The 21,037-nt window shown below is 67.7% G+C and overlaps 2 protein-coding genes and 1 long non-coding RNA gene across 11 annotated transcripts in view; 1 reads left to right on the plus strand and 2 right to left on the minus strand.

The window, feature by feature from the left end:
* Positions 1-5,154: 5,154 nt before the first annotated feature.
* Positions 5,155-13,011, minus strand: HGFAC (HGF activator). Its single transcript, XM_059066062.2, has 14 exons — positions 12,906-13,011; positions 12,160-12,343; positions 11,912-12,011; positions 11,598-11,677; positions 10,891-11,013; positions 10,675-10,806; positions 10,417-10,527; positions 10,162-10,336; positions 9,843-9,928; positions 8,849-9,113; positions 7,178-7,317; positions 6,662-6,802; positions 6,413-6,561; positions 5,155-5,446 (listed from the first exon to the last, which is right to left on the minus strand). The coding sequence occupies exons 1-14, from the start codon at positions 13,008-13,010 to the stop codon at positions 5,264-5,266; spliced, it is 1,974 nt and encodes a 657-aa protein (XP_058922045.2). The 5' UTR covers position 13,011; the 3' UTR covers positions 5,155-5,263.
* Positions 8,796-15,921, plus strand: LOC136794408 (uncharacterized). 2 transcript variants are annotated; one of them, XR_010841164.1, is made up of 4 exons: positions 8,796-9,674; positions 11,940-12,001; positions 12,085-12,202; positions 13,152-15,921. It is a non-coding gene; the product is annotated as an uncharacterized lncRNA (long non-coding RNA). The 2 variants fall into 2 exon arrangements; XR_010841163.1 differs by lacking the exon at positions 12,085-12,202.
* RGS12 (regulator of G protein signaling 12) overlaps positions 14,901-21,037 on the minus strand; it is a 114,901-nt gene continuing 108,764 nt past the window's right edge. For all 8 annotated transcript variants that reach the window (XM_059065981.2, XM_067036774.1, XM_067036775.1 and 5 more), the window contains one exon: positions 14,901-15,417. In XM_059065981.2, the coding sequence (XP_058921964.1) occupies positions 15,191-15,417 (227 nt within the window). In that variant the 3' untranslated portion in view covers positions 14,901-15,190. The remainder of the gene's footprint in view (positions 15,418-21,037) is intronic.

Raw genomic sequence — 21,037 nt, forward strand, 5'->3', positions numbered from 1 at the left:
TTTAACCATCACACGACTTTTCTGGCCTCTTTCCTCCTCCAGCCTGACGTTATCACGATGAGCCCCTAAATGAGATGATGTATGTGAGAGTCTTTCGAGATGATCACGGGTTTCACAAACGCAAGGGAATGATGGGGACCAGGGACAGGCCGCCTTGTCTTGTACCTCCAGGTGCTCAGCGAGGCTGGAGAGAAACACACACCAGCTGATTACGGCAAACACCGCGCCTGCGTCCGCCCGGGCAATAGCCTGCGCCGCTCCTCTCACAATTCCCAGCTCCCCTCACTTAGGTGGGGCCGTATGAAGGGGCTCCGGCCCGCAGTGGGAGGAGGTTGATGACGACCACCTCCCAGCCCTGACGTCTGCCACCCTCCTCGTTCACTGCATGGCGAGACGGAGCGTTACGGACCCAACCGTGTCCCCGCCAATCCATCTGGTGAAGCCCTAACCCCCGATAGGACTGACTGTATTTGGAGATGAGATTTTTTTTTTTTTTTTTTTTTAATATTTGAATACCTATTTATCTATTTACTTGGCGGCACCAGGTCTTAGTTGTGGCACGCGGGATCTTTTAGTTGTGACATGCGGCATCTAGTTGCCTGACCAGGGATCGAAGTGCAGAGTCTTAACCACCGGACCACCAGGGAAGTCCCTGGAGATAGGCTCTTTAAGGAGGTAATTAAGGTTAAATGAGGTCATAAGGGTGGGCCCCGAATCCCACAGGACTGTGGCCTTAAAATACAGGGAGAAACACCAGAGCTCTCTCTCTCTCAGCACACACACACAGGGCAAGGCCACGTGAGGACACAGCAGGACAGTGGCCGTCTGCAAGCCTGGAGGAGAGGCCTCCCCAGAAATCAGCCTTACTGGATCTTGATCTTGAACTTCAGCCTCCAGAACCATGAGAAATTTCTGTTGTGTGAGCCCTGCAGTCTGTGGCCTTCTGTTAAGGCAGCCCTAGCAGACTGGTACAGAGAGTGTGGAAGATTGAATCAATGGCTGCAAATACCCCTCACCTGCACCCACACCCCTTGAAATGTGACCTCCCCACCCCGAGAGGTGGAGCCGGCCTCTCTACCCCGGAATCCGGCTCGCTTTGAGCAGCTCACGTCCACTCTTTCTTTGGAACCCGGCCACCACCATGTGAACGGGCCCAGGCTAGCCTGCCGGATGACAGAAGACGTGTGGCCCGGTCACCCCACGGCCCCAGCCAAGAGCCAGTCAGCCCCCGGGGGCAGAACCGCCTAAGACCCACTGACGACCCAGGTGCGTGGCGGAGCCGGCCCAGGCGGCGAGAAGCACCCCGCCAAGCAAGGCCACGTTACCAACCCAGCCAGCGTCGTGAGCTCAGTACGTGGCTGCTTGTACGTCACTGCGTTTTTAGGTGCCATCTGTGTCCTCGAAGCAGCATTCTGATACACAGTGTCTGGAAGCTCTGCAGAGAAGGGTCCTGGACCCCGCTGAGTCGCCACGGCCCAGGGCACCAGCAAACGTCCACGCTGAGCAGGAGTCCGCACGCAGCAGGCAGGATGAGTCGGGGGGAGGCCTCCACCCACGCGTGCTGTGGTGAGGCTGCAGCACAGCAAAGACAAAGGCACGAAGGCCGCCGGGGCGGGGTTGGGGGAGGCGGAGTTACGTCAAGAGAACGACAGTCGGACTTAAAGCAGATTTCTCGACAGGAGTGACAGCAGACAGCGGAACAGCACGCAAGTGCTGACAGAGAGTAACCACCGAGGAGTGAGGTGAAACGCCGAGCGAACGGCACGAACAGCTTTACGGCAATAGACGTGGAAATGGAGACAGATACGCTCACAAAAGGAAACTTCCTAAAACTAGCTCAAGAAGAAACAGCATTCTCGACAGGTCCCAGGGTGTTAAAAAATGACTCAGTAGTTAAATAACATCCTGTAAAGAAAACACTGGGCTCAGGGAATTTTAGAGGAGATTCTACCGAACTTTCAAAACACAGATCATTCCAGCTTTCTGCAGCCCTCCAGTGGATCAGGAAAGAAGGGACGTTCTTGAACTCATTCTAGGAGATCGGTATAGCCGTTGCAAGAGTATAAGACAGTCATTCCAAGAGTATACGAGAGGAAAATCACAGGCCAATGTCACTCAGAAACGTAAATGTAAGATCCTAAACAAAATTTAAGTCAATCCAGAAAAAGCTTATAACAAGTATGACAGAGTGTGCGCGCCAGGGTCCCAGCAGCTGACACTACAGTAGGACAATTCAAGGAGGGCTTATTCACAAAGGTGTGCTCTTGGAAGAACCACACCCTTGTACCTAAGGGGCACAGTACAGGACTGTGTAGCCTCAGGCCAGGTAGAGAGCCGTGGAACCACCTCTAGACCTGAGGTGGGGGGTTCCCTGAACCATGAAGGGGGCGTCATTTACATCTTGGGAGGACCGTGGCCTTCAGTTAAGGGATCTGAGTGTATCCTTTGCTGGGGTACCGTCACAAAGCACCACAGACTGGGGGCTTAACCAACAGAAATCGTCTCACCATATTCTAGAAGACAGAAGTCCAAGATCAAGAGGTCCGCAGGGCAGGGGCCTTCTGAAGGTTGTGAGAACCTGCCCCAGGCCTCTGTCCTTGCCTTGCTGATGGCTGTCTCCCCGCCGTGTCTCTTCACATCATCTTCCTTCTGTGCATGTCTCTGTGTCCCAATTTCCCCTTCTTAGGTGAACGCGGTCATATTGGATCAGGCCCCACGATAATGAGCCCCTCTCTAAAGATCCTCTTTGCACATCAGGCCACATTCTGAGGTCCTAGGGGTTAGGCCTCCAATATATGAAAACTTGGGGAGGACACAATCCAACCTACAACACTGAGGTGACCCCAGAAGAGGGAACCAGGGAAATCCACACCCCGATCTCCCACTCCCCCCTCCTCTGACCTCCTGCTGGGGCTGCCCCAGAGGGCACAGGAGCCCACGGACACAGCCCATCAGGACCAGCCCATGGGGCACAGGGCAGGGTGGAGAATAAATCTGGAGAAGCCGCCGGAAGGTAGCTGCCTCCCACCCTGACTCAGCTCGGCTCACTGCAGGAATGCAAGGTTGGCTTGACGTTAGACCCTCTCTAAAGGCACGTCACCTCTTTAACAGATCCACACCCACCACCCGCGGGGGAGGAGGTCAGGGAGAGCTCACATCAGGCAGAGGCGTGGTGGGACTGCAGCAACGCGCTTCCTGGAGGCCGAGAACAGGCGGCCAGAGGCCCCAGATTCACGGGTGGGAGCTGCTCCACCCTCCGTGCTCCTGGGGCACCAGCACCAGCCTCTGCTGCCCTGGCTGCGGTCAACGTGGTGGGGCTTCAGCAGCAAGTCCCGGTCCACTTCAGGGCTCTGAGCCCCAGCCCCGGCCTTTGGGGCAATGGGCACGCACGCTGGCGTCCTGCCAGTGCCTGTCTCTCTTGCTCCGGCTTTGCTGGGGGCAGTGCATGTCCCTGGTGACCTGTCTGGTCCTGTCATGACAATCCTGTCCCCTGCCCTCCCGGGCTCCCAAGCCAGCACCCCAGCTGCTCAGAGGAGAAGGGAGCCTCCTCTGCAGCTGGGTGTGGCCATGAGACCCCATTCAGGCAAATCACTCTCGCGTGACCACAGAGAGCGACTGGGAAAGGACCCGACCGGTAAGGCCTCTCAGGGCGCCACAGGCTGGGTGAAGGGGGAGGGGCGGAACGGGAGAGAACGTTCCAGGCAGCAGTGGAAGCAGCGTCAGCAAGGGCCCTGGTCAGTTTCATGAACACAAGGAGGCCCGAGTGGTCAGAGCGCGGTTGGGGGGCAGAAGAGAGGCTGGAGGCAGGTGGAGTCAGACCACACAGAGACTGGGGGTGGGCTCCCAGATGGGGGGGTGACATGCAGGAAGCCCTGGTGTGTCACCCGGGACAGGCGGCGAGATCTGGTCCAGGTGGGGCTGCGGAAGTGACAGCCAAGGGGAGTAGGGACTGTGGGGGAGAAGGACCCCACCCTCTGGGCTGCTCTGGGAAGGGGCCCCATGCCCAGAGCAGGATGGGTGGGGCTGGGGCTGGATGCGCCGAATGCCACCCTCTTCCTGACCCTCCCTGAGACCAGAGGTCCCAGCGCACCAGGGCACCCAGCGCCGGGCACCGCTCTGACCCACCCCCATACACCCAAGCCTCTTTTTCTGACCACAAATGTCATCACATCCCCACCTTGCTGTCCCATCAGGGACACTTGGGACACCCTCAGCACCTCACTACAGCCCACGCCCCACCCCCCCCACAATCCCACCCTCTTTGGCCTCAGCCCCACTTCCTTACTTTGATTCAAAGAAGCCACTACCAGGGGCTTCCCTAGTGGCACAGTGGTTAAGAGTCCACCTGCCGATGCAGGGGACACGGGTTCGAGCCCCGGTCCGGGAAGATCCCACACGCTGCGGAGCAACAAAGCCCGTGCACCGCAACTACTGAGCCTGCGCTCTAGAGCCCGCGAGCCACAACTACTGAGCCCGCGTGCCGCAACTACTGAAGCCCACGTGCCTAGAGCCCGTGCTCCGCAATGAAGAGTAGCCCCTGCTCGCTGCAACCAGAGGAAGCCCACGCACAGCAGCGGAGACCCAACGCAGCCAATAAATACATTAAAAAAACAAATTTATAAAAATAAATAAATAAATAAGCCTCCTGTCTCAGGACCTTTGCATGTGCTGCTTCCTGTGGCGCAGCATCCCAGGCCCTTCGGGCATCTCAGATTCCGCCCCACAGCGTCTCGCCTGGTTTCCTTCAGAGGAAGTCTCCAGTTTTCCCCGCCTAGAAAACGCGGCTGAGGGAGAGCTGCAGTCGGCGGGCTGCCGTCTTGAAGCAAAATGATAGCCAGGGGTTTTCCCAAATAACCTGTCTTAAGTTCTAGCACCCCCTGCCGTGGGACAGCCCAAGGTGCCCGGACCCAAGCCCCACTTGCCTGGGGGAGGGTCTGAGAGGGGTCTGGCTGGGGACAGCTCTTGCTCTGGAGAAGGTCTAGTCTGGATCCCCTGTCCTGACTGCCCAGGCCACGGGGCCAGACCCTCCCTGTGGGGGTCACAGGCTCCTTTTTTCTCCTCTGAGCAGCTGGGGTGCTGGCTTGGGGCCCTCAGCCCTGAAGCCACAGCACCCACAAAGCTGGGTTGTGGGTCACGGCCTGGGGGCGGGGACGGCTGAGCTGGCGGCAGCGGGACAGGCAGCGTGGGCCGGGGTCTTTTTGGAAACATGTTTATTGCCAGCGAGGAGGGAACGGCAGGAGGCACGATGTCCCCAGGGGTGGTCTCAGGAGGGATTCACAGGCCGCCTGGGGGGCCGAATCCGGTCGCTGATCCAGTCCACGTAACTGGCCACGCGGGTGTAGACGCCGGGCTTGTTGGGCTGCCCGCAGCCGTCACCCCAGCTGATGAGGCCGTACAGGTAGGCCACGCCGTTCTTCTCGCAGGCCAGGGGCCCGCCTGAGTCCCCCTGCGCAGAGCGGCCGGTCGGAGCCTGGGGCCCGGCTCAGGAGACTCACGGCTCAGCTCCTTGACAGCCGTGCAACAGTCCACCACCCCCTCCCCCCAGGCTCCCTCGCCCCAACCCGGAACGTGCCTCCAGAGGGGTCACCCCTCCAGGTGGGCTTCCCGAGAGCTTGGGCACAGATGACACGGGTATTCCAAGTAAGGGAGCACGGACAGGGCGTCCGTCACCAGGAGGGGGCTGCCGGGGCTCCCTCGCGTCTCCGCAACCAGCAGGGCCCTCCACCTGGCTCCCCCTCCGCCCACCGGCACGCAGCCCACGCGCACCAGGCGGCCCCACGCTCCAGCAGAGGACATTCCCCGCTGGAAACACCCTCTTTGCCAAACCCCTATTCACCCCCTGGGACAAGTGCCAGCGCCCCTTCCTCCGTGAAGCCACCCTTGACTTCCCCCAGGGCGCTCGCTCTACCACGTGGTCGAGTGCCGAGCCGCCCCCGCTGCTTTGCCACCTGTGAGTTGTGTGACCTGGCAAGAGTGAGCAGACCTCTCTGGGCCTCAGTCTCCCCCCCTATAGAAATGGGGAGTAAAGCAGCTTCTCCAGTTCAGCACTGAGGTGCAGCCCCCCGAGGAGCCCTTGACAAACGGGACGCCGAGATCGGCCGATCGCTTGAGCTCATTTGGGAGAACTCTGGGTGCAAAGGGGTTTGGCCTTTGACGTCACGTGGACAGCCCTGCCCTTGGCTGGACAGCCGGCACGAGCCTGGGCTTTGGGACCCCGCCCCTCCCGGGCCTCAACCCCGCCCCCTGTGAGCAGGGCCCCCACTCCTGGCCCCCGGGCCTCCAGCAACAGTGAGCGCCCATCCTGGGGGTGCCACCGACCGGGAGGGAGGTGGGCCTTCTGCCCGGGCTCCCGGCCGGCCCTGCGGGTCGGCCCCTTTCGGCTCTGAGCTCCCGGGGCGGCCGTCCGGCTCACCTGGCAGGCGTCAGACCTGCAGTCGAAGTAGCCGGCACACAGCATGTTGGGGCTGATGTCTGCCCCGTACACCTCCGGGCTGCTGCACTTCCGGTCGGCGACCAAGGGGACCAGGGCCTCCCGCAGCAAGCTGGAGTAGCCACGCACATCTGACGGCCGACAGGGGGCGCTGAGCCTGCGCGAGGCTGGCGGGGCCGGGCCGCTGCTCCCGGGGGCACGACACGGGTCCCTCGCGCCCACCCCACTCACTCTCGTCCTGGTGGCCCCAGCCCGCAATCTGACACTTGTGCCCAGCGGGGAAGGTGCTGCCGGGCTCAGGCAGGCAAATGGGCTGCACGAACTGGGAGCGGACAGCACAGCGCTCTCCCTTCTTCTCCAGCCGGATCAGGACTGGACGGGAGAGAGGCCGGGGGTCAGCCTGCAGCATGGGGCCCACGACGGGCCCAAGGCGGCTGCTGCGTCACACGGGGTCCAGCCCCGCAGGGCAGAGGGGCTGTGGCCCGGGAGGCCCACGAGGGAGCAGGAGGGCCAGACAGGCTGGCCGGCCAGGCTTCCCTCCAGCAGGCCGCTCGGCCACCCCAGGCACCCTTGCTGCCCTCCCCCTGCCCCTCCCCGCTCTGTCTCTCCTTCGCGCCCCCAACGCCGCCTCCCACCCGTCCTCTGAGTGTCTGGGGACCCTCCCCTGCCTGACACCCACTCCCAGCCTCTCTCCTGGCTCTGGCCCTGGGTGTGCACAGAGCACACAGCACCGGTCCCGAGCCTCACCGAGGTCGTGGTCAGTGGGGTTGAACACTGAGTACAGGGGGTACGGGATGTACTTCTCTATGCCGAACGTCTGCGTCACGGCCGTCGTGCGGTTGAAGAAGTGTTGGCCGAGAACCACAGAGACACTTTCCCTGGGGGGGCTGTGTAGTGGGAGCTGGTGGCAGCATGGCTCTCGGGCCCCTGAGGTCAGCTCGCCCCCTACCCACGGGGACAGAGCATCCGGTAGACGACCCCGGGAGGGTGACGCTGTGCAGGGCCCCCGCGCCCCCCCCCCAGGCCCTGGGAGAGACCTGAGCAGGGGCTGGGGTGGGCCATAGTGCGGTAGGGAGCGGGGAGCTAGGGCCACAGCCCCCGTCCTGGCAGCACCGCCTCTAAGGCAGCGGCTCGAGTGACCCTGGGGGGCCTTGTGCAGGTCCAGGTGGGGTCTGCGTCCGTGCAGAACCCAGCTGTGGGCACCGGTTCTGCCCCACGCCCCTGCTACAGGGGCAGGCCTCCTGTGAAGTCACCGTGGGTCCAGGAGCCTGAGCGGTCCCCTCACCCCCGCACCCGCACACGAAGGCCCTGTCCCACCCACCTCCACCGGCCCTGCTTGGCCCCGGCCAGGGACCAGGGTGCTGGGGTCCAGCCCACAGGGGACGGGCACCTGCATCCAGCTTGGCCCTCCCCAGCCCCTACCTGGAAGTGAGCAGAGGGTGCCTGCTCCCCTCCTCCAGCCTCTTCACCACCCCCATCCCATCCACACTGGGGAGGCCTCAGGGGTCCTGTTTCACAGGTCACTCAGCGGTCAGCACAGGGCAGGACTTATGTCCACTGCCCCCACCCCTACGCTGTAGTCCCTGGGGTGGCTGATGGGGACTCAGCGTCGGACTCTCACGCTGCCAAGCCCCCAGCCCCCGCTCACGTGCCACTCCCTGGGACGCCACTGTCAGGCCCGTTCCCTCCCACTGACCCCCCCCCCCAGAGAGAGCCCCCACTCCCCACGGCAGAGCCTTGTTCCCACCACAGCCGTGAGGAGAGGGGGACGGGCTGGCCTCTCTTGCTCTGAGCTCGCTGCCTCGCACCCGACCCTTCCCCAAGCCGCCAGCCCCAGCCGACCCTCCGCTCCGGGAGCCCGCCGAGTGGGCGGGGCCTCGGGCTCCCTGCGCCGCACGGGGCCACCAGCTCGGTCTGGGCGGGGGGACGAGGCCGGAAGGGGCGGGCCCTGCGAGGCATGGGCCACACCCACCACCCTGGCGCGCACGCGCTGGCCGCCCCGCCCCGCCCCTCCCTGAGCGGGGAGACCTGGAGCTCCCGGGGCGAGGATCAGCCAGGGCTGGGCGGCCACACGGGCAGGGACAAGGACAGGGACAGCACCCCGGGCAGGAATGGGGCGGGTCTCGGCAGTCTCCATGCCCAGCACTGGGCTGAGCGCTGAGTCCCACCTGAGTCAGAGGGGCAACGGGGAACGGAGGGACCAAAGGACGGGGTTTACACGGGTAGGTGGCGGAACGTGGGGACACATGGGTGATGGTTAGGACAGGCGGGTGGGTGCGTAGATGGGTGGCGGGTGGAGAGTGGATGATGGGTGTATGGCCGGGTGGGGGGGCGGAGGCCTAGATAGCGGTGGGTGGAGAGGCGGATGGCTTGAGGGATGGCGCAGGGGTCGTGGACACTGGGGCCAGAGCCGCTCACCTGTTGGAGAAGCAGTGGGCGGCAGACACCACCCAGCAGGTATGGACAAGGCTCCCGGCACAGAAGCTGTTCCCGATGTAGATGGCGGCCAGCCAGGGGTGGGAGCCGGGCAGCGAGGACGAGCCGCCGATGATGCGTGGCCGTAGGAAGCTCCTCTTCTTGTGCCTCTTGCCACAGGTCTGGCGTCCGGCTGGTCCAGCTGCCGCGGGCCCAGGCAGGCTCAGCAGGGCCTCGGTGGGCGGGGGCTGAATTCTGGCAAGGGATTCTGGGAACACAGGTCACCGGCTCACACCCCCTGGGTCCCTTCTGCACACCCCAGGCCAGAGAGGGTCCTGGCTGCATCCATCATCCTCAGGCCCCCCGCGGTTCACGTGCCTCCTGCCCCAGCCTAGGCAGCTCGTCTGAAAGAGGGTCCCCAGTTCTGCCGCTGTGGGCACATGACTTACTCTGAGCCTCAGTTTCCTCATCTGCAGGATGGGGAGAACCATACCCAGTCACAAGGCTTTGTGGGAACCAGGGTGGCCTGGCACACCTGGCAGGTATTCATGTCCTTCCCAGCGGCCCGGGACCCCAGAGCCAACTCGGGATGGTCAGAGAGCCCTGGAGCACGGGGCCAGGGGGCGGGCTGGCCTCTTGGAGCAGCCCACTCCCAGGGTCTGACTCCAGGGTACTCACATTATCCACATGCACCCACACTTCCCTGTCTCTGGGGACCGTCCTGGCACAGTGCAGCCCGGCTGGACCACCCAGAGGACCCGGTGACCAACTCGCCTGCTCTGACCTCTGGTGTCAACCCACTGCATGGCCTTGGACCAGACCTGCTCTGGTGAGCCTCAGTTTCCCCATCTCTCCGATGGGGCCGTGCTCCTCCGGAGAGAGGAGGCCTGGCGTGTGGGTGGGGTGGGCCACGGGGAAACCGCGGTGATCTCAGCGGGGGCGGGGCCAGCGCTGCCCCCACCCTGCTGCTTCCGACCCCGCCGCGAGCTGCGCGCACCGCAGGCTGCCAGGCGGCAGTACTCCCAGGAGAGCGCGCTGTCCTTCACCACGTAGCACCAGGGCCTCTCGTCCTTGTCCGGGTTCCTGGGGTGCGGGGAGAAGCGGGTGGGCACGGCCCCTCAGTGACGGGGGGCGGAGAAGGGAGCTGGGGACCCCTAGCCGGGTGCGGCTCCTGGCATCCTGCCCACCCCCACCCCACAGCCTTTGGCCCCTTGTGCAGGTGCTTCGGGTCCCTGGCCCTGGGCTCCTCTCGCTGCGCAGCCTCCCAAGCCGAGGGGTCAGGGCCCGGGGACAGGCCGTGCCCGCCCAGTGCTGACCGGCAGTAGGCGTGGGGCCCCAGGCCGAGGAGGGCCGCGGCGCCCACAGAGTCTACGTGCAGCTCCTGGTAGAGCAGGTCCGAGTTCCAGGCCAGGCAGCTGAGGCCCGAGGCCGCCGTGCTGGCCACGCCTCGGTACTCGGTGCCACTCCCCACGAAGCAGGGCTGGGCGGGCACTGCGGGCGGGCGGCACGGCGCGCGGTGAGCCCGGGCCCCAGGGCGCGGGGCCACGCGGCTCCGAAGCCGAGCGACTCACCGATGTTGCAGAGCCGCCCGGCGTGGTCTGGGGGGCAGGCGCACACGGTGGTCCCGGTGGCCACGATCAGGTGACAGGTGCCCCCGTTCAAGCAGGGGCTGCTCAGACAAACTGGGGGGAGGGCTCAGAAGCTGGGCCTCGAGGGCCAGGGGCAGGGCCTGGCTCCCACCCGGTGCCCGTCTCTGGGTGGCCCTGGACGAGCCCCTTCCCCGGGTGGGAGGCCCAGCGACACGGCCCGCCCCCGCCCCCGCCCCGTACCTGTGTGGCGGGTGCCCTGGCACCGGACCTGGCCCCCCGCACACTCGCACTGTTCCACTCGGCCCCGGTGCACGCGGGCCCAGCGGTCGCCCACCTCCAGGTACTCGTAGCGGCTCTCGTCAAAGCATTTCTCTGGGGGCGGCGCAGTGAGCCCCTGCTCCCCGCACGTGCGGCAGGCACCCCCCGCCCCTGCCCCGCGGCCCCCACCCTGCTCACCCGTGCCGCAGTCCTTGCCGGTGAAGGCCACGGGGCAGGTGCAGTGGTACGACTCGGGGTCCTGGGTGCTGGAGCACAAGCCCCCGTTGAGGCAGGGGCCAGAGGCACAGGGATCCAGGGCAGCTGGGCACACGCAGCGGGGAGGGGTGTGTCTGAGAGCCCGGCGGGCCTCGTGAGCCCCTCCCCACGCCGTGACTCTCCGTGGTGTGCACGTGCCCTGGGAGCGAGCGCGGGCCTTCCCCCTCCGCACCACATCCTCTGCCCAGCTCTCAGACCCTGGGCAAGTGGGCCTCTGGCCCTGCATCCAGCACCCTGAAAGCCCGACCCCCGTCAGGCAGCGCAGTCCTCTTCTGTGTGCCCTGGGACCCTTGTAAGCGGGGCTGCCAGCGCCACACCCTGCGGACCCCTTCCTTGGGCCCTCTCCACGTCCAGGGCTGTTCCTGTGCAGCCGCAGGGCCCAGCCTGACCACCAGGGGGCGCTTCGACCCTGGCAATGGCCAAAGCAGCTACGTGGCCCCCGGAGAGGGCAGGCCCCCCGCGGGGCAAGGTGTTCCCCGCTCCCCACTCCCGCAGGCCCCGAGGCCCCCTCCTGCACACCAGGCAGGACCCCAGCCCCAGGTCAGCTCTGACACCCCTCAAGCTCAGCGCCCCCCCCCCGGCCCAGCCCCCTCCTAGCTTGCGCTCAGGCTCAGACCCCCGGCACCCACCTGGGCCCTCCCGGGGAGTGGAAGCCTGCACACAGTAGCCCCAGGCCCTGTCTCGGTCATAGTTGTGAGTCGTGGCACACCTGGGGGTGACGCATGCGGTGACGTGGGGTCCCAGGCCAGAGGCCCGCCCACCCTAACCCCGACTCCCGCAGGGACCCACGCTGACCACTCCGGGGCTCTCTCCCATTCACTCTCTCATTCATTCATTCATTCATTCACTACATCTGCTGTGCGCCAGGCTCGGCGTGGAGGACGGGGGGCAGGGAGCGGGAGCATCTCCAGGGTGGACACGGGGCCTGGGGGCTGGGACCCACCACTTCCTGTGGGCACTTCCCTCTGCAGTGCAGGCGTGGACCATGCGGCCGCCATAGCGGAAGGGGAACCTGCAGGGCTGCCCGGCCTCGGTGAGCACCGCTGGAGGAGACACAGGGTCGGGGGGTCCCGCGCCGGTCACCTCCCAACCCCCACCGCATACCCCGCTCCCTAGGTGCTGCTGCGTTCCTCCAGACCCCCCCATCTAGGTGTAGCCTGCCACCTCCTCCAGGAAGCCTTCCTGACCCACCTGTGCCCCCAGGGCTGCTATTGGAGGGGGCGGCCCTGGGCAGGTGGGTAAGCCCTCCACCATGGGGTCCCTCGGCCTTGGGCGCTGTCGCTGTGGCTGGGGTCCTGGGGGTCACCGAGGTCATGGGGATCGCGGGAGTCCCAGGGGTCACTGTGGTGTTACATTCTGGGGGTTCCGTTGGGTTCTAGGAAGAGCCGAGAGGCCTGTGATGGGGTCGGTGTGGGATGGACCCCCCTCACACTCAGGCCCTGCCTCAGTTTCCATATTGGGGCCCTGAGGTCTTGGAGTAGGAACCAGGGAACACTGGCTGTCCCACGGCCTCAGCTGGACCCTGTCCCCTCCCCTCCCACCGAGTCCAAGGAGTCAGGCTGAGCTGGCTCAGGGTCTGCCAGGCTGGCACCACCGCCCTCCAGGCTCAAACCCTTGGGGTCTGTTCTGGGGGTCGGACGAGAGCAACTGCAAAGCCTTCAGAGGCGCCCCCCCCCCGGCCCCCACCTCAAACACGTGGACCCAGCAGAGGCCCAGAGAGGCGAACAGTCTCCATGCCCCAGGGTGGGGGCCAGCAAGCTGGATCCGCAGGCCCCCCGTCCCCCAGGCCAGCCCAGCACGCCCACCTCACCCCCGGAAGGCTGGCTGTCGCCACGCAGGGCCCTTCGCCCACCCCACGCCCTGCCCTGGCCTCAGCCCCAGGACCCCAGGCGGGCACGGAGAGCCCGTGATCACAGTGCAGTGGGGTCGGTGCTCACCCTGCCAGCCTGGGGCTGAGCCCCTCGAGGCACCAGCAGCAGCAGCAGCAGCAGGGACAGCCCAAGAGGGGGGCAGGGGCTGGGGACCCAGGCCCAGCGCCCCATGGCTCCTCCTGGGCTGGCCTGAGCAGCAGCAGGAGGCGGGAGCAGAGCGGCCAGGGCAGGTGGCGGTCAAGGCCTCCTGGAAATGATTAACCCTGGCTGCCTCCGTGCCAAGCCTACACGTCCCCCATGTCTGCTGCCCAGCTCCTGCCCAGCTCGCCCTGCCTGAGCCAGCCGTCCCCTCTGGCCGCAGCCATGCTGGTCCTGGACCTGACAATGTCCTCGAGTCTCAGCTACGACGCCTCCTCCAGGAAGTCTTCCAGGATGACACGGCAGGAAGGGGCCTGGACCCCACGGCCCCAGCTTCCGGTCCCTACCTGGCCACAGGGCTGGCCACTGTCTATTTGTGAGCTATACTAACCAGAGCACCTACAGATGCTGAGCCCTTTTGAGGGCCCAGGCCTGGAGCATGGGATGTGGCCCCCTGGCCAGCAAGAGGCCAGGCACAGAGAGGAGGGTGTGTGCACCGTGGCACACAGTGCCCCCCGGGACAGGGACCTCTGCCGCCCTTCTCTGCAGCACTTCTGCCTGTGCCTCCCAGGACGAGCCTGGGGTGGGGCCTCCGGGGGGAGCGGGGGTGGAGCGGAGGAGGTGGGCGATGCCAGAGCCCTGCCTGCTGTCCTGGCTCCCCTTCCCCACTGCTCCTGGACCCGCTGGGGCACCCCCTCAGGAAGCCCTCTCGCCCCGGGCTTCCCCGTCGTAGCTGGGACCACCCGTGCCATCCCGCCTCTGTCCTGGGCTGCCCTCCTCCCCATCCCAAGCCCTGGCCAGGCACCAGGGCCGCAGAGACCTGGCTTGGGGTCCTGCCCAGGCCTGTGAACGGACACTGGGGTGTCGCCTCCCGGATGCGGCCACCGTTGTCGCCCCAGCTGGCCCCGTGGTTCGTGACTGAAGCTGCAGGCAGAGCTGCCACAGGAACCTCTTCAGCAATTTGAGGGGCCGCGGGGGCGGCGGGGCGGCGGCGGTGGTGGTGGTGGGTGGCCCGGTCCCCGTGAGTCAGCTCGGCTGTCTGCACGGGGCGGAGAGAAGGGCTGGCCTGGGGATGGGCCTGGCACTGCAGCTGTCTCACTGTGCACCCCCAAATCGCACTCTCTCTGGGCCCGTTTTCCCCTCTGTGCAGATGGCGCGAGAGCAGAAACTGAGTGGGCACCCAGCTTGGCACGCGGTGGGTGCCGGCCCCTCTCTTGCACGCGGGCACCCCCAGCTCAGAGCACAGCCCCCCAGGAGCAGCCAGAGCAGCCCCGGCGGCCCAGGGTGCGCTCAGAGCTACGGCCCTCCTGACAGACCTGACATGCATCTCGGAGGAGGGAGGGGTGCCGGGGGCCCCTCAGCTGCTCAGCGCCGGGGTCCCGCCAAGGCACCTGGGCCGATGGCACCGTCTCTACCTGCCCTGCCCACTGGCCTGGCCTGCTACCCCGTCCTCCCGGCTCGCTCAAGCCTCAGGACCTCTGCACGGGCTGACACCCTCTCCCAGGCCTTCTGGGCAGGGCGGTCAGGCTTCCCCTGAGGTGGTCCCTCCACAGACCGGCCCTGCCAGACCACCCCCCTAAATGAGGCCAAGGGCGGGGTGTCGGGTCAGAGTGGCCCGAAGGGTCCCCAGGCCAGGCTCTGCCCCCACTGGCGGCCACCCCGAGAGGAGACCCCGCACCGAGCCGCAGGAGGCGCTGCGACGTGGACAAGACCAGGGCCCTGGATGGGGCAGGACCACGCCCCACTGCCCACAGGCTGGCCCCGCGCCCCGCTAGGCCAGCCTTACTTCCCTGCCCACCTCCGGCCTCGCCCCCGAGAGCCGGTTCTCCGCAGCCCCCCGCCAACACACGCACAGGGCCACGGGAACGATGGCTCCCCCCGAGGGCAGGCTCCGGGCCCCGGGACCAGGCACGAGGCCGACGATCCGGTCCTCAAAGGCGCTTTATTGCGGGAAGGCTGGACGCCGAGCGGAAGCTGGGGCGGGGGCCAGGGAGCCCTGAGCCAACGCTGGCGAGTGTCCGGGGCCAGGACCCTCCCCGCCCTCTGCCGGTTCTGCCCCCAGGCGTGGCCGAGGAAGCCCGTCCGAGGCCCTCGAGGTAGGCTTGGCCGCCCCCTCGGGGCCTCTGCTCTCCACGTGTGTGTCCAGGCAGGCGGCTGGGACGCCGGGTCGGGAGGGAGGGCGGCCGGTGGGGTCGGGTGCGCGGGCGGCAGCCTCAGACGAAGGTGGCGTGGTGTGGGCCGGCCTTGGGCTTGGCGGGTCCCCCCAGGCCGGGGCTCAGGCCGGGGCGGTCTGACATCGGGGTCCCGCCGGCCCGTGACCTCCGGGGACCTGTCCGCACCCCCGGGACGCTGCTGCCCGGCCCAGGTGCCGAGCCAGCCGCACGGTCCACGTCGACGATGGCGCTGCCTGGGAGGCCTCGGCTGCCTCGGGCCCCACCTCCTGCCGTGGGGAGAAGAGAGACGCTGTCACCCGTCTGCCCACCCTGGGCTGGAGACCCCACCCCACCCTCCTGGCACAGACGGTGGCAAGGGGCTCCTGAGACCCCCATGTGCACCCCAGGGACAGGCGACTTCCGACCTGGGAACCCCGGGCCTGGCGCAGGGGGCCCTCGGCAGCAGGGAGGGTCCCAGGCCGAGGGAGCCGCAGGCTGTAGGGGAGCGAGCTGGGGGAGGGGGTCTGGGGGCGCAGGGCCCAGGTTCCGTGCGCTGGGACCGGCGCGGCCCCTCACCTGTCACGGAGACACCCTGCACCCTGCCCTCGCCGGGCGCGGCCAGGACAGTGGGGACGGCCCACCCACTAGGGTGCTGTCCGCCCGGCTGGGGCCCCTCTGGGGAGAGACTCCCAGGCATGGCGGCACCCGAGCCCCTGCAGCTCCCCACCGACGCCCTGGGGGCGTCAGGGGCACCCGCCCCCAGACGACCCCACGCTGCCCCTCGCCAGGGCGGGAGGGGTGCGTGGCTGTACGTGGGTTTGCGTCGCGGGAAGGAGCACACGGTGCCCCTCGGTGGGCGCCGAGATGGAGGAGGAGCTGGGGTGGGGGTGGGGGTGGGGGGGTCCCGGGGCCCCTCAGTGGGATGCAGCCCCCCCTGGGGTGGGGGGTGGCCCAGGAGGGCCACCTGGGGGATGGTCTCGTGAGAAACCTCCCAGCCACCTCCGCTGCGCCTCTCAGACACCCCCACGGCCCGGCCCGCACCCCACTGCGGCTCAGGTTCGGGTCCGGCCCTCCACTCCTCCTCGGGGGGCTGTCCGCAGCCGAGGGGCCGTCAGGGAGGGCTCCAGGGGAGGCTGCTGGGCTGAGGGAGGACCAAGCACTGGGTGTGGGTTGCCCCAGACGGGGCTGGACCCTCGGGGCACTCTGGGTCTCCATCCGCAGAGCTCGCTGCCCGGCGTCTGTGAGGGCTCCGGCTCCCAGTGGGGCAGGGGCCTGAGCCCCGCCGCCAATGCCCCCCAGGGCCCTCGCGACCTGGCCACGCGGTCGTCCACCTGCCCGTCGACCCGGGTCTTACCTCTTCAGCCACACAGAGTCTGAGTCCTTCACGCTCTCCTACCCCATCAGCAACACCCCAGGCCAGGTGCCCCTTCCTCCACCCTACCCTGCCGCCTGCCCGCTTCCAGGCTGCTCAGTGGTCAGCCAGGCCTCTGCCTTCAAGTCCCCACCTAGGCCCCAGGAGTTCCAGGCTGCCTGAAACTGCCTTGGAAGCTTTTAGATCCCGGGCTGGGCAGCCACACCTCCCTGCCAACCACCCCAGCGGGCTGTCACTGCGCTGTCACCCTGGCTGGGCCCGCGGGGGGCCCTGGGGGACAGAGGTGCAGTCCCCAGGAACCAGGGCGCTGCGGGCAGGGCACAGGGCGCTCGGCAGGCGCCCTCAGCCTCGGCTCGCTCCACCGAGCCCCCGCAGGGCTCACCCCGGGGCCAGGCAGAGCCCCAGGCCCCAGTGTGGCCAGGTGTGGGGGGGAGGCTAGCGTGCCTGTGGGGTGCTCTCAGTGAGCCTGGGGTGCAGGGACCCTCAGGTGCCTGGGGTGCAGGGGAGCCCCAGCCCCAGGCTCCCAGTGGACAGGCTGGAGGAGGAGTCCAGGCGCAGGGACACAGGGTCCTGCTCCGCTGACCGCCCCTCCCGGGCCTTGCTGGTGGAGGTGAAGGCTCTGCTCCCTGCGTGGGTCCGAGGCCTACGTGCGGGAGTGGGGACGGCTGTGGGGGTCAGGAGCCTGGCCTCCCCTTGCAGGAGGTGCTCTGTGGCCCCCAGAACCCCCGGGCAGGTCCGAGCCTGCGAGAGGGCCTCGCGTCCTCCCTGATCTGTCTGACGGAGGCGGCAGAGGGGCCTTTCCCGCGCCTCCACGGGCATGGGCCTCACTCGGGGCCTCCCAGGGGCCGCTCAGCCGTGGCTCCCTGCTTGGGTGGAGGGGCGGGAAGCACCGGCGGAAAAAGCTGTCTCCCTGGGGTCCCGAGGGCCCACGTGCGGCCGTCGTGACCAGGAGCTGCCCCAGCCAGCCAGTCTGTCATTTAACAACCCTTCAGCTTGCGCCTGCGGCACCCACCCCTCCCCTGCTTGTCGGCGGCTTCCAGAGCCAGCAGACGATGGGGTGGCGCTGCTCTGCGCCCGGACTGGGGGCCGGGCGGAGAGGCAGGGCTTCGCTCCTCAACCGTTTGGCCACAGCTGGGGCGTTTGTCTGGAGCACTAAGAGGCCCGTGACCACCCCCGCCCCCCCACGCAGGTTGAGGGGCACGGCCCTTTCCTGTCCAGCCCCGTTTGGACCCCCCAGGAGGACAGAGGCCGGCGAGGGGGAGGGGCCTCAGCCTGGGGCCCCTCTGGCAACTGGGCAGCTCGGGTGCACTCAGGATGGGGAGGGACGCCTGCCTCTGTGCGCGGGAAGCTCGTCCGCGGGCCAGGGACGGGCGTGTCACAGGGACGGTGGCTGCGGTCCAGGCCCTTCCTGCCTGCCTGCCCAGACTTGCTCTGCTGAGGAAGTGGCAGCCCCAGGCCTGTGACTCAGTGTCGGGGGCCCAGCCCCGCACGGCAGCCGGGCGTCACGGCCTCCGTGCCGGGGCCTGCCCGGGGCGGCTGCCCTCCCAGCTTCCCGAGGCTCCCCTTGGCTCTCCCGGCGGGGGCAGCGGCGCGGGGGACCCAGCGGGGCTCGGGGGCCGCCGCTTCCGAGGGGAGCCGGGTCTGCCCTGTCCACGAGGGTCGCTCCCCCGGGCCTCTGTCCCACGTCCCTCGGACACGCGCCGCACACCCCGGCCCTCAGGCTGCCCCGCTGACCCCTTGTCTCCCCAGGGACCACGGGCCCTGCCCCCCGGCTGATTCCGACTCTGCCCAGTCAGGCCCTCCCGCAGGGTGCCCTGCCGGAGCCTCGTGACAATCAGGACCCCGAGAGCCCACCTATCAGCCCCTCGCCGGCGGCCAGGTCTGCTCTGGCCCTCAAGGCCCCACATCGGGAGAAGGTGCGGGCCGAGTCAGGACCCTCCCCCTGGGGCCGGTGGGCGCAGGGCTGCACGCACGGGTGGATACAGGGCGGCGGGTGCAGCTGGACCCCTTGGCCATCTCCAGCTCTCCCGGGGTGCTGAATCAAAGCTCCTCGTTCAGCAGATCTGCACGAAGCATCTACGGAATGCCAGGGCTCCCCCTCACGGCAGCACAGGGTAGAAGCGGGGGGACAGTGACCGGGCAGTCACGGGGCCGTACCGAGGGCAGACGGGCGGAGCCTGGGGAGGGGACGCGGGCAGCGGCCGCAGCAGTGCCGGCCCCAGGTCGGGCCGCGGGGGGGCACGCTGCCAGCCGTGGGCAGCCCGTGGCTTCCACTCTGAGAGACCCAGGGGCCGGGCGGAGCAGACCGGCCGCAGGGCACACGGGGCAGACGCACGGAGAAGGGGACCCGAGGAGGATGGACACACGAGGGGAGACCCAGGGCCGTCGGCCTGGGCAGCCGGGAGGACGGAGCTGTCACAACCCGTGCTGGGGTCTGGGGAGGGGTGCTGGGCCAGCTGGGTCAGCCCCGGGAAGCCCGCGGAGGCCTGTGGAGCGGGCCGGGTACGGGCAGGAGCCCCCAGACATCTAGCAGGACTCGGGTCCATTCTAGCCAGGGCGAGGCCGGAGCGCCAGAACGCGCTCCACTGGACGGGCAGTTCTGGAGAGAGCGCTGGCAGAGGGCTGCCTTCGCCGGGGCCCCCGGCACCAACGTGACCCCGAGAAGGCCAGCCAGCCCCCCACGTGCACATCACGGTTTGTGCTGGGGAGGCTGGGCTGTCCTCCTGGAAGGCAGGTGTGTGCAGTGGAGGTGTCCCCCGGCCGCCCAGACAGAAGGGCCAGCGCTCTGCTGGAGAGAGGGGACATCTGAAGGGACAAGTACAGACAGGGCAGTGGCCGGGCAGCGGTGCAGGCTCAAGAGGCTGGGGCCCGGGCTGGGGAGATCCGCACGGCTGTCCCACGAGACCCTGACGCCCCAGGGGATGGGCAGCCGGACCCCCCCCCCCCCCCCCGTTGGCTGCTGTCCCGTGCACAGCCGCCCTTCCCCCACTGTCCCCAGCCCAGGGCTCCCGCCTCACCTGGGGCTGAGCAGGTGTGACACGCCGAGACTGGAGGGGGTGGTGGTGGGGGAGTGGCTGGGACTCACGGCCAAACCAAGGTCACGTGGTCTGGCTGCCTTCACTGCCAAGGTGAACGGTGTGGCCCTTACGTGGGCTCGTGGCCTCTGGTGAAGGCTCCAGCCCCGTTCCCATGGAAACCAAGTTCCTGGGCCACAGCGAGCCCTGGCAAGCGGGAGAGCTCCACGCACCTGCTAGGAAGTGAGCTGAGGGCTCCTGACCCCACTCTGGGAACTGGACGTGCCTCTGGGGACCCGGGACACTGTGGCACGAGGCCCCCAAGTCGGGTGACTTCCGCCCCGTCCAGCGAGCAGCATCTCTTTGCGCTGAGGCCCCGGGGCCCTGGGCCAGGACTGGTGGTGAGGACTCCTAGGGTGGGGCGGGTGGCCCTGCCGGCAGCCACGTTCCTGCAGGAGGGGGACGGGAGAGGCCCGGCCAGGACCCTGACCCAGGCGTCCGACACCAGGCACGGCCAGGCGGCAGTGAGAGGGAAAGCCTGCCCAGTGCCTGGCTGAGGGGCTGCCGTCGGGGTGGCGCTCACCCACTGGACAGAGGGAGGGGTGGCCAGGGAGGGAGTTCCCGGGCCCAGGGCCCGGGAAGGGCACCAGACACCTCCCGGGACAGCAGGCCCCACAAGGTCAAGCCCTGCACCCGGGGTTCCCGTGTCCGGCTGAGTGCTCAGCCCGGGGCCAAGGCGAGGACCCGCCCAGCCCGAGGACACCTGGGCACCGGGGGAGGGGGACTGCTGGGCCGCCCGCCGGCCGGTCAGCCCTGAAGACAGCGCCTCTCTCTCCCTGGGAAGAAGGTGCCCTTTGGGGGCGACTCCCATGCCCTCTCCACGTCTGCCTATGTGGACACGGGGTCTTCGCCTGCTGGGTGGGCGAGCCCCGAGGCCGGCCCCACCCCGCGCAGGGCCGTGAACGCCGACCTCGGAACCTGACGCTCGCGCTGCTGGGACCGAGGACTCACACCGCCACCCGGCCGGTCCCCCCACCCCGCCACGGGACGAGAAATGCCCACCAACGCCCACTAGTGCCCAGAGTTCTGCTGAAAACCAAACAGGTAACAGAGGGGAAGGCGGCCGGGTAGGACCAAATCCACGGCAGGCTGCGCTGGAAGGCTGCATCCCGCAGCGGGGGCTCCGTGCCTGGGCCACGCGGCCGTTCAAAGACCACTGCCCCTCGGCCGCGTCGGGCACTCACAGGCCTCTCCGTACGAGGGAGCCGGGGACCAAGGGCCAGGGTGCAGGCGCAGCACGGCTCTGAGGGGACCCTCCGCACATGGGAACGCGTGGCCGGCAGCCCCCCGCCTGCCCCGGGCCGCACGGCCCAGACGCGGCCCCGGCTCCCCGCCCCAGGGTCCGGCGGCATCAGCACGCCGCGTCTCTCGCCCTGAACGGAGGGGCCGCGGTGGCCACCAGCTAGGAAACAGCTCACAGCAGCTACAATCAGCAGGAGGTCTGGATGAAACCTGCCCTCC

The sequence above is a fragment of the Kogia breviceps genome, chromosome 6, assembly GCF_026419965.1.
Source record: "Kogia breviceps isolate mKogBre1 chromosome 6, mKogBre1 haplotype 1, whole genome shotgun sequence".
NCBI classification, from domain to species: domain Eukaryota; kingdom Metazoa; phylum Chordata; class Mammalia; order Artiodactyla; family Physeteridae; genus Kogia; species Kogia breviceps.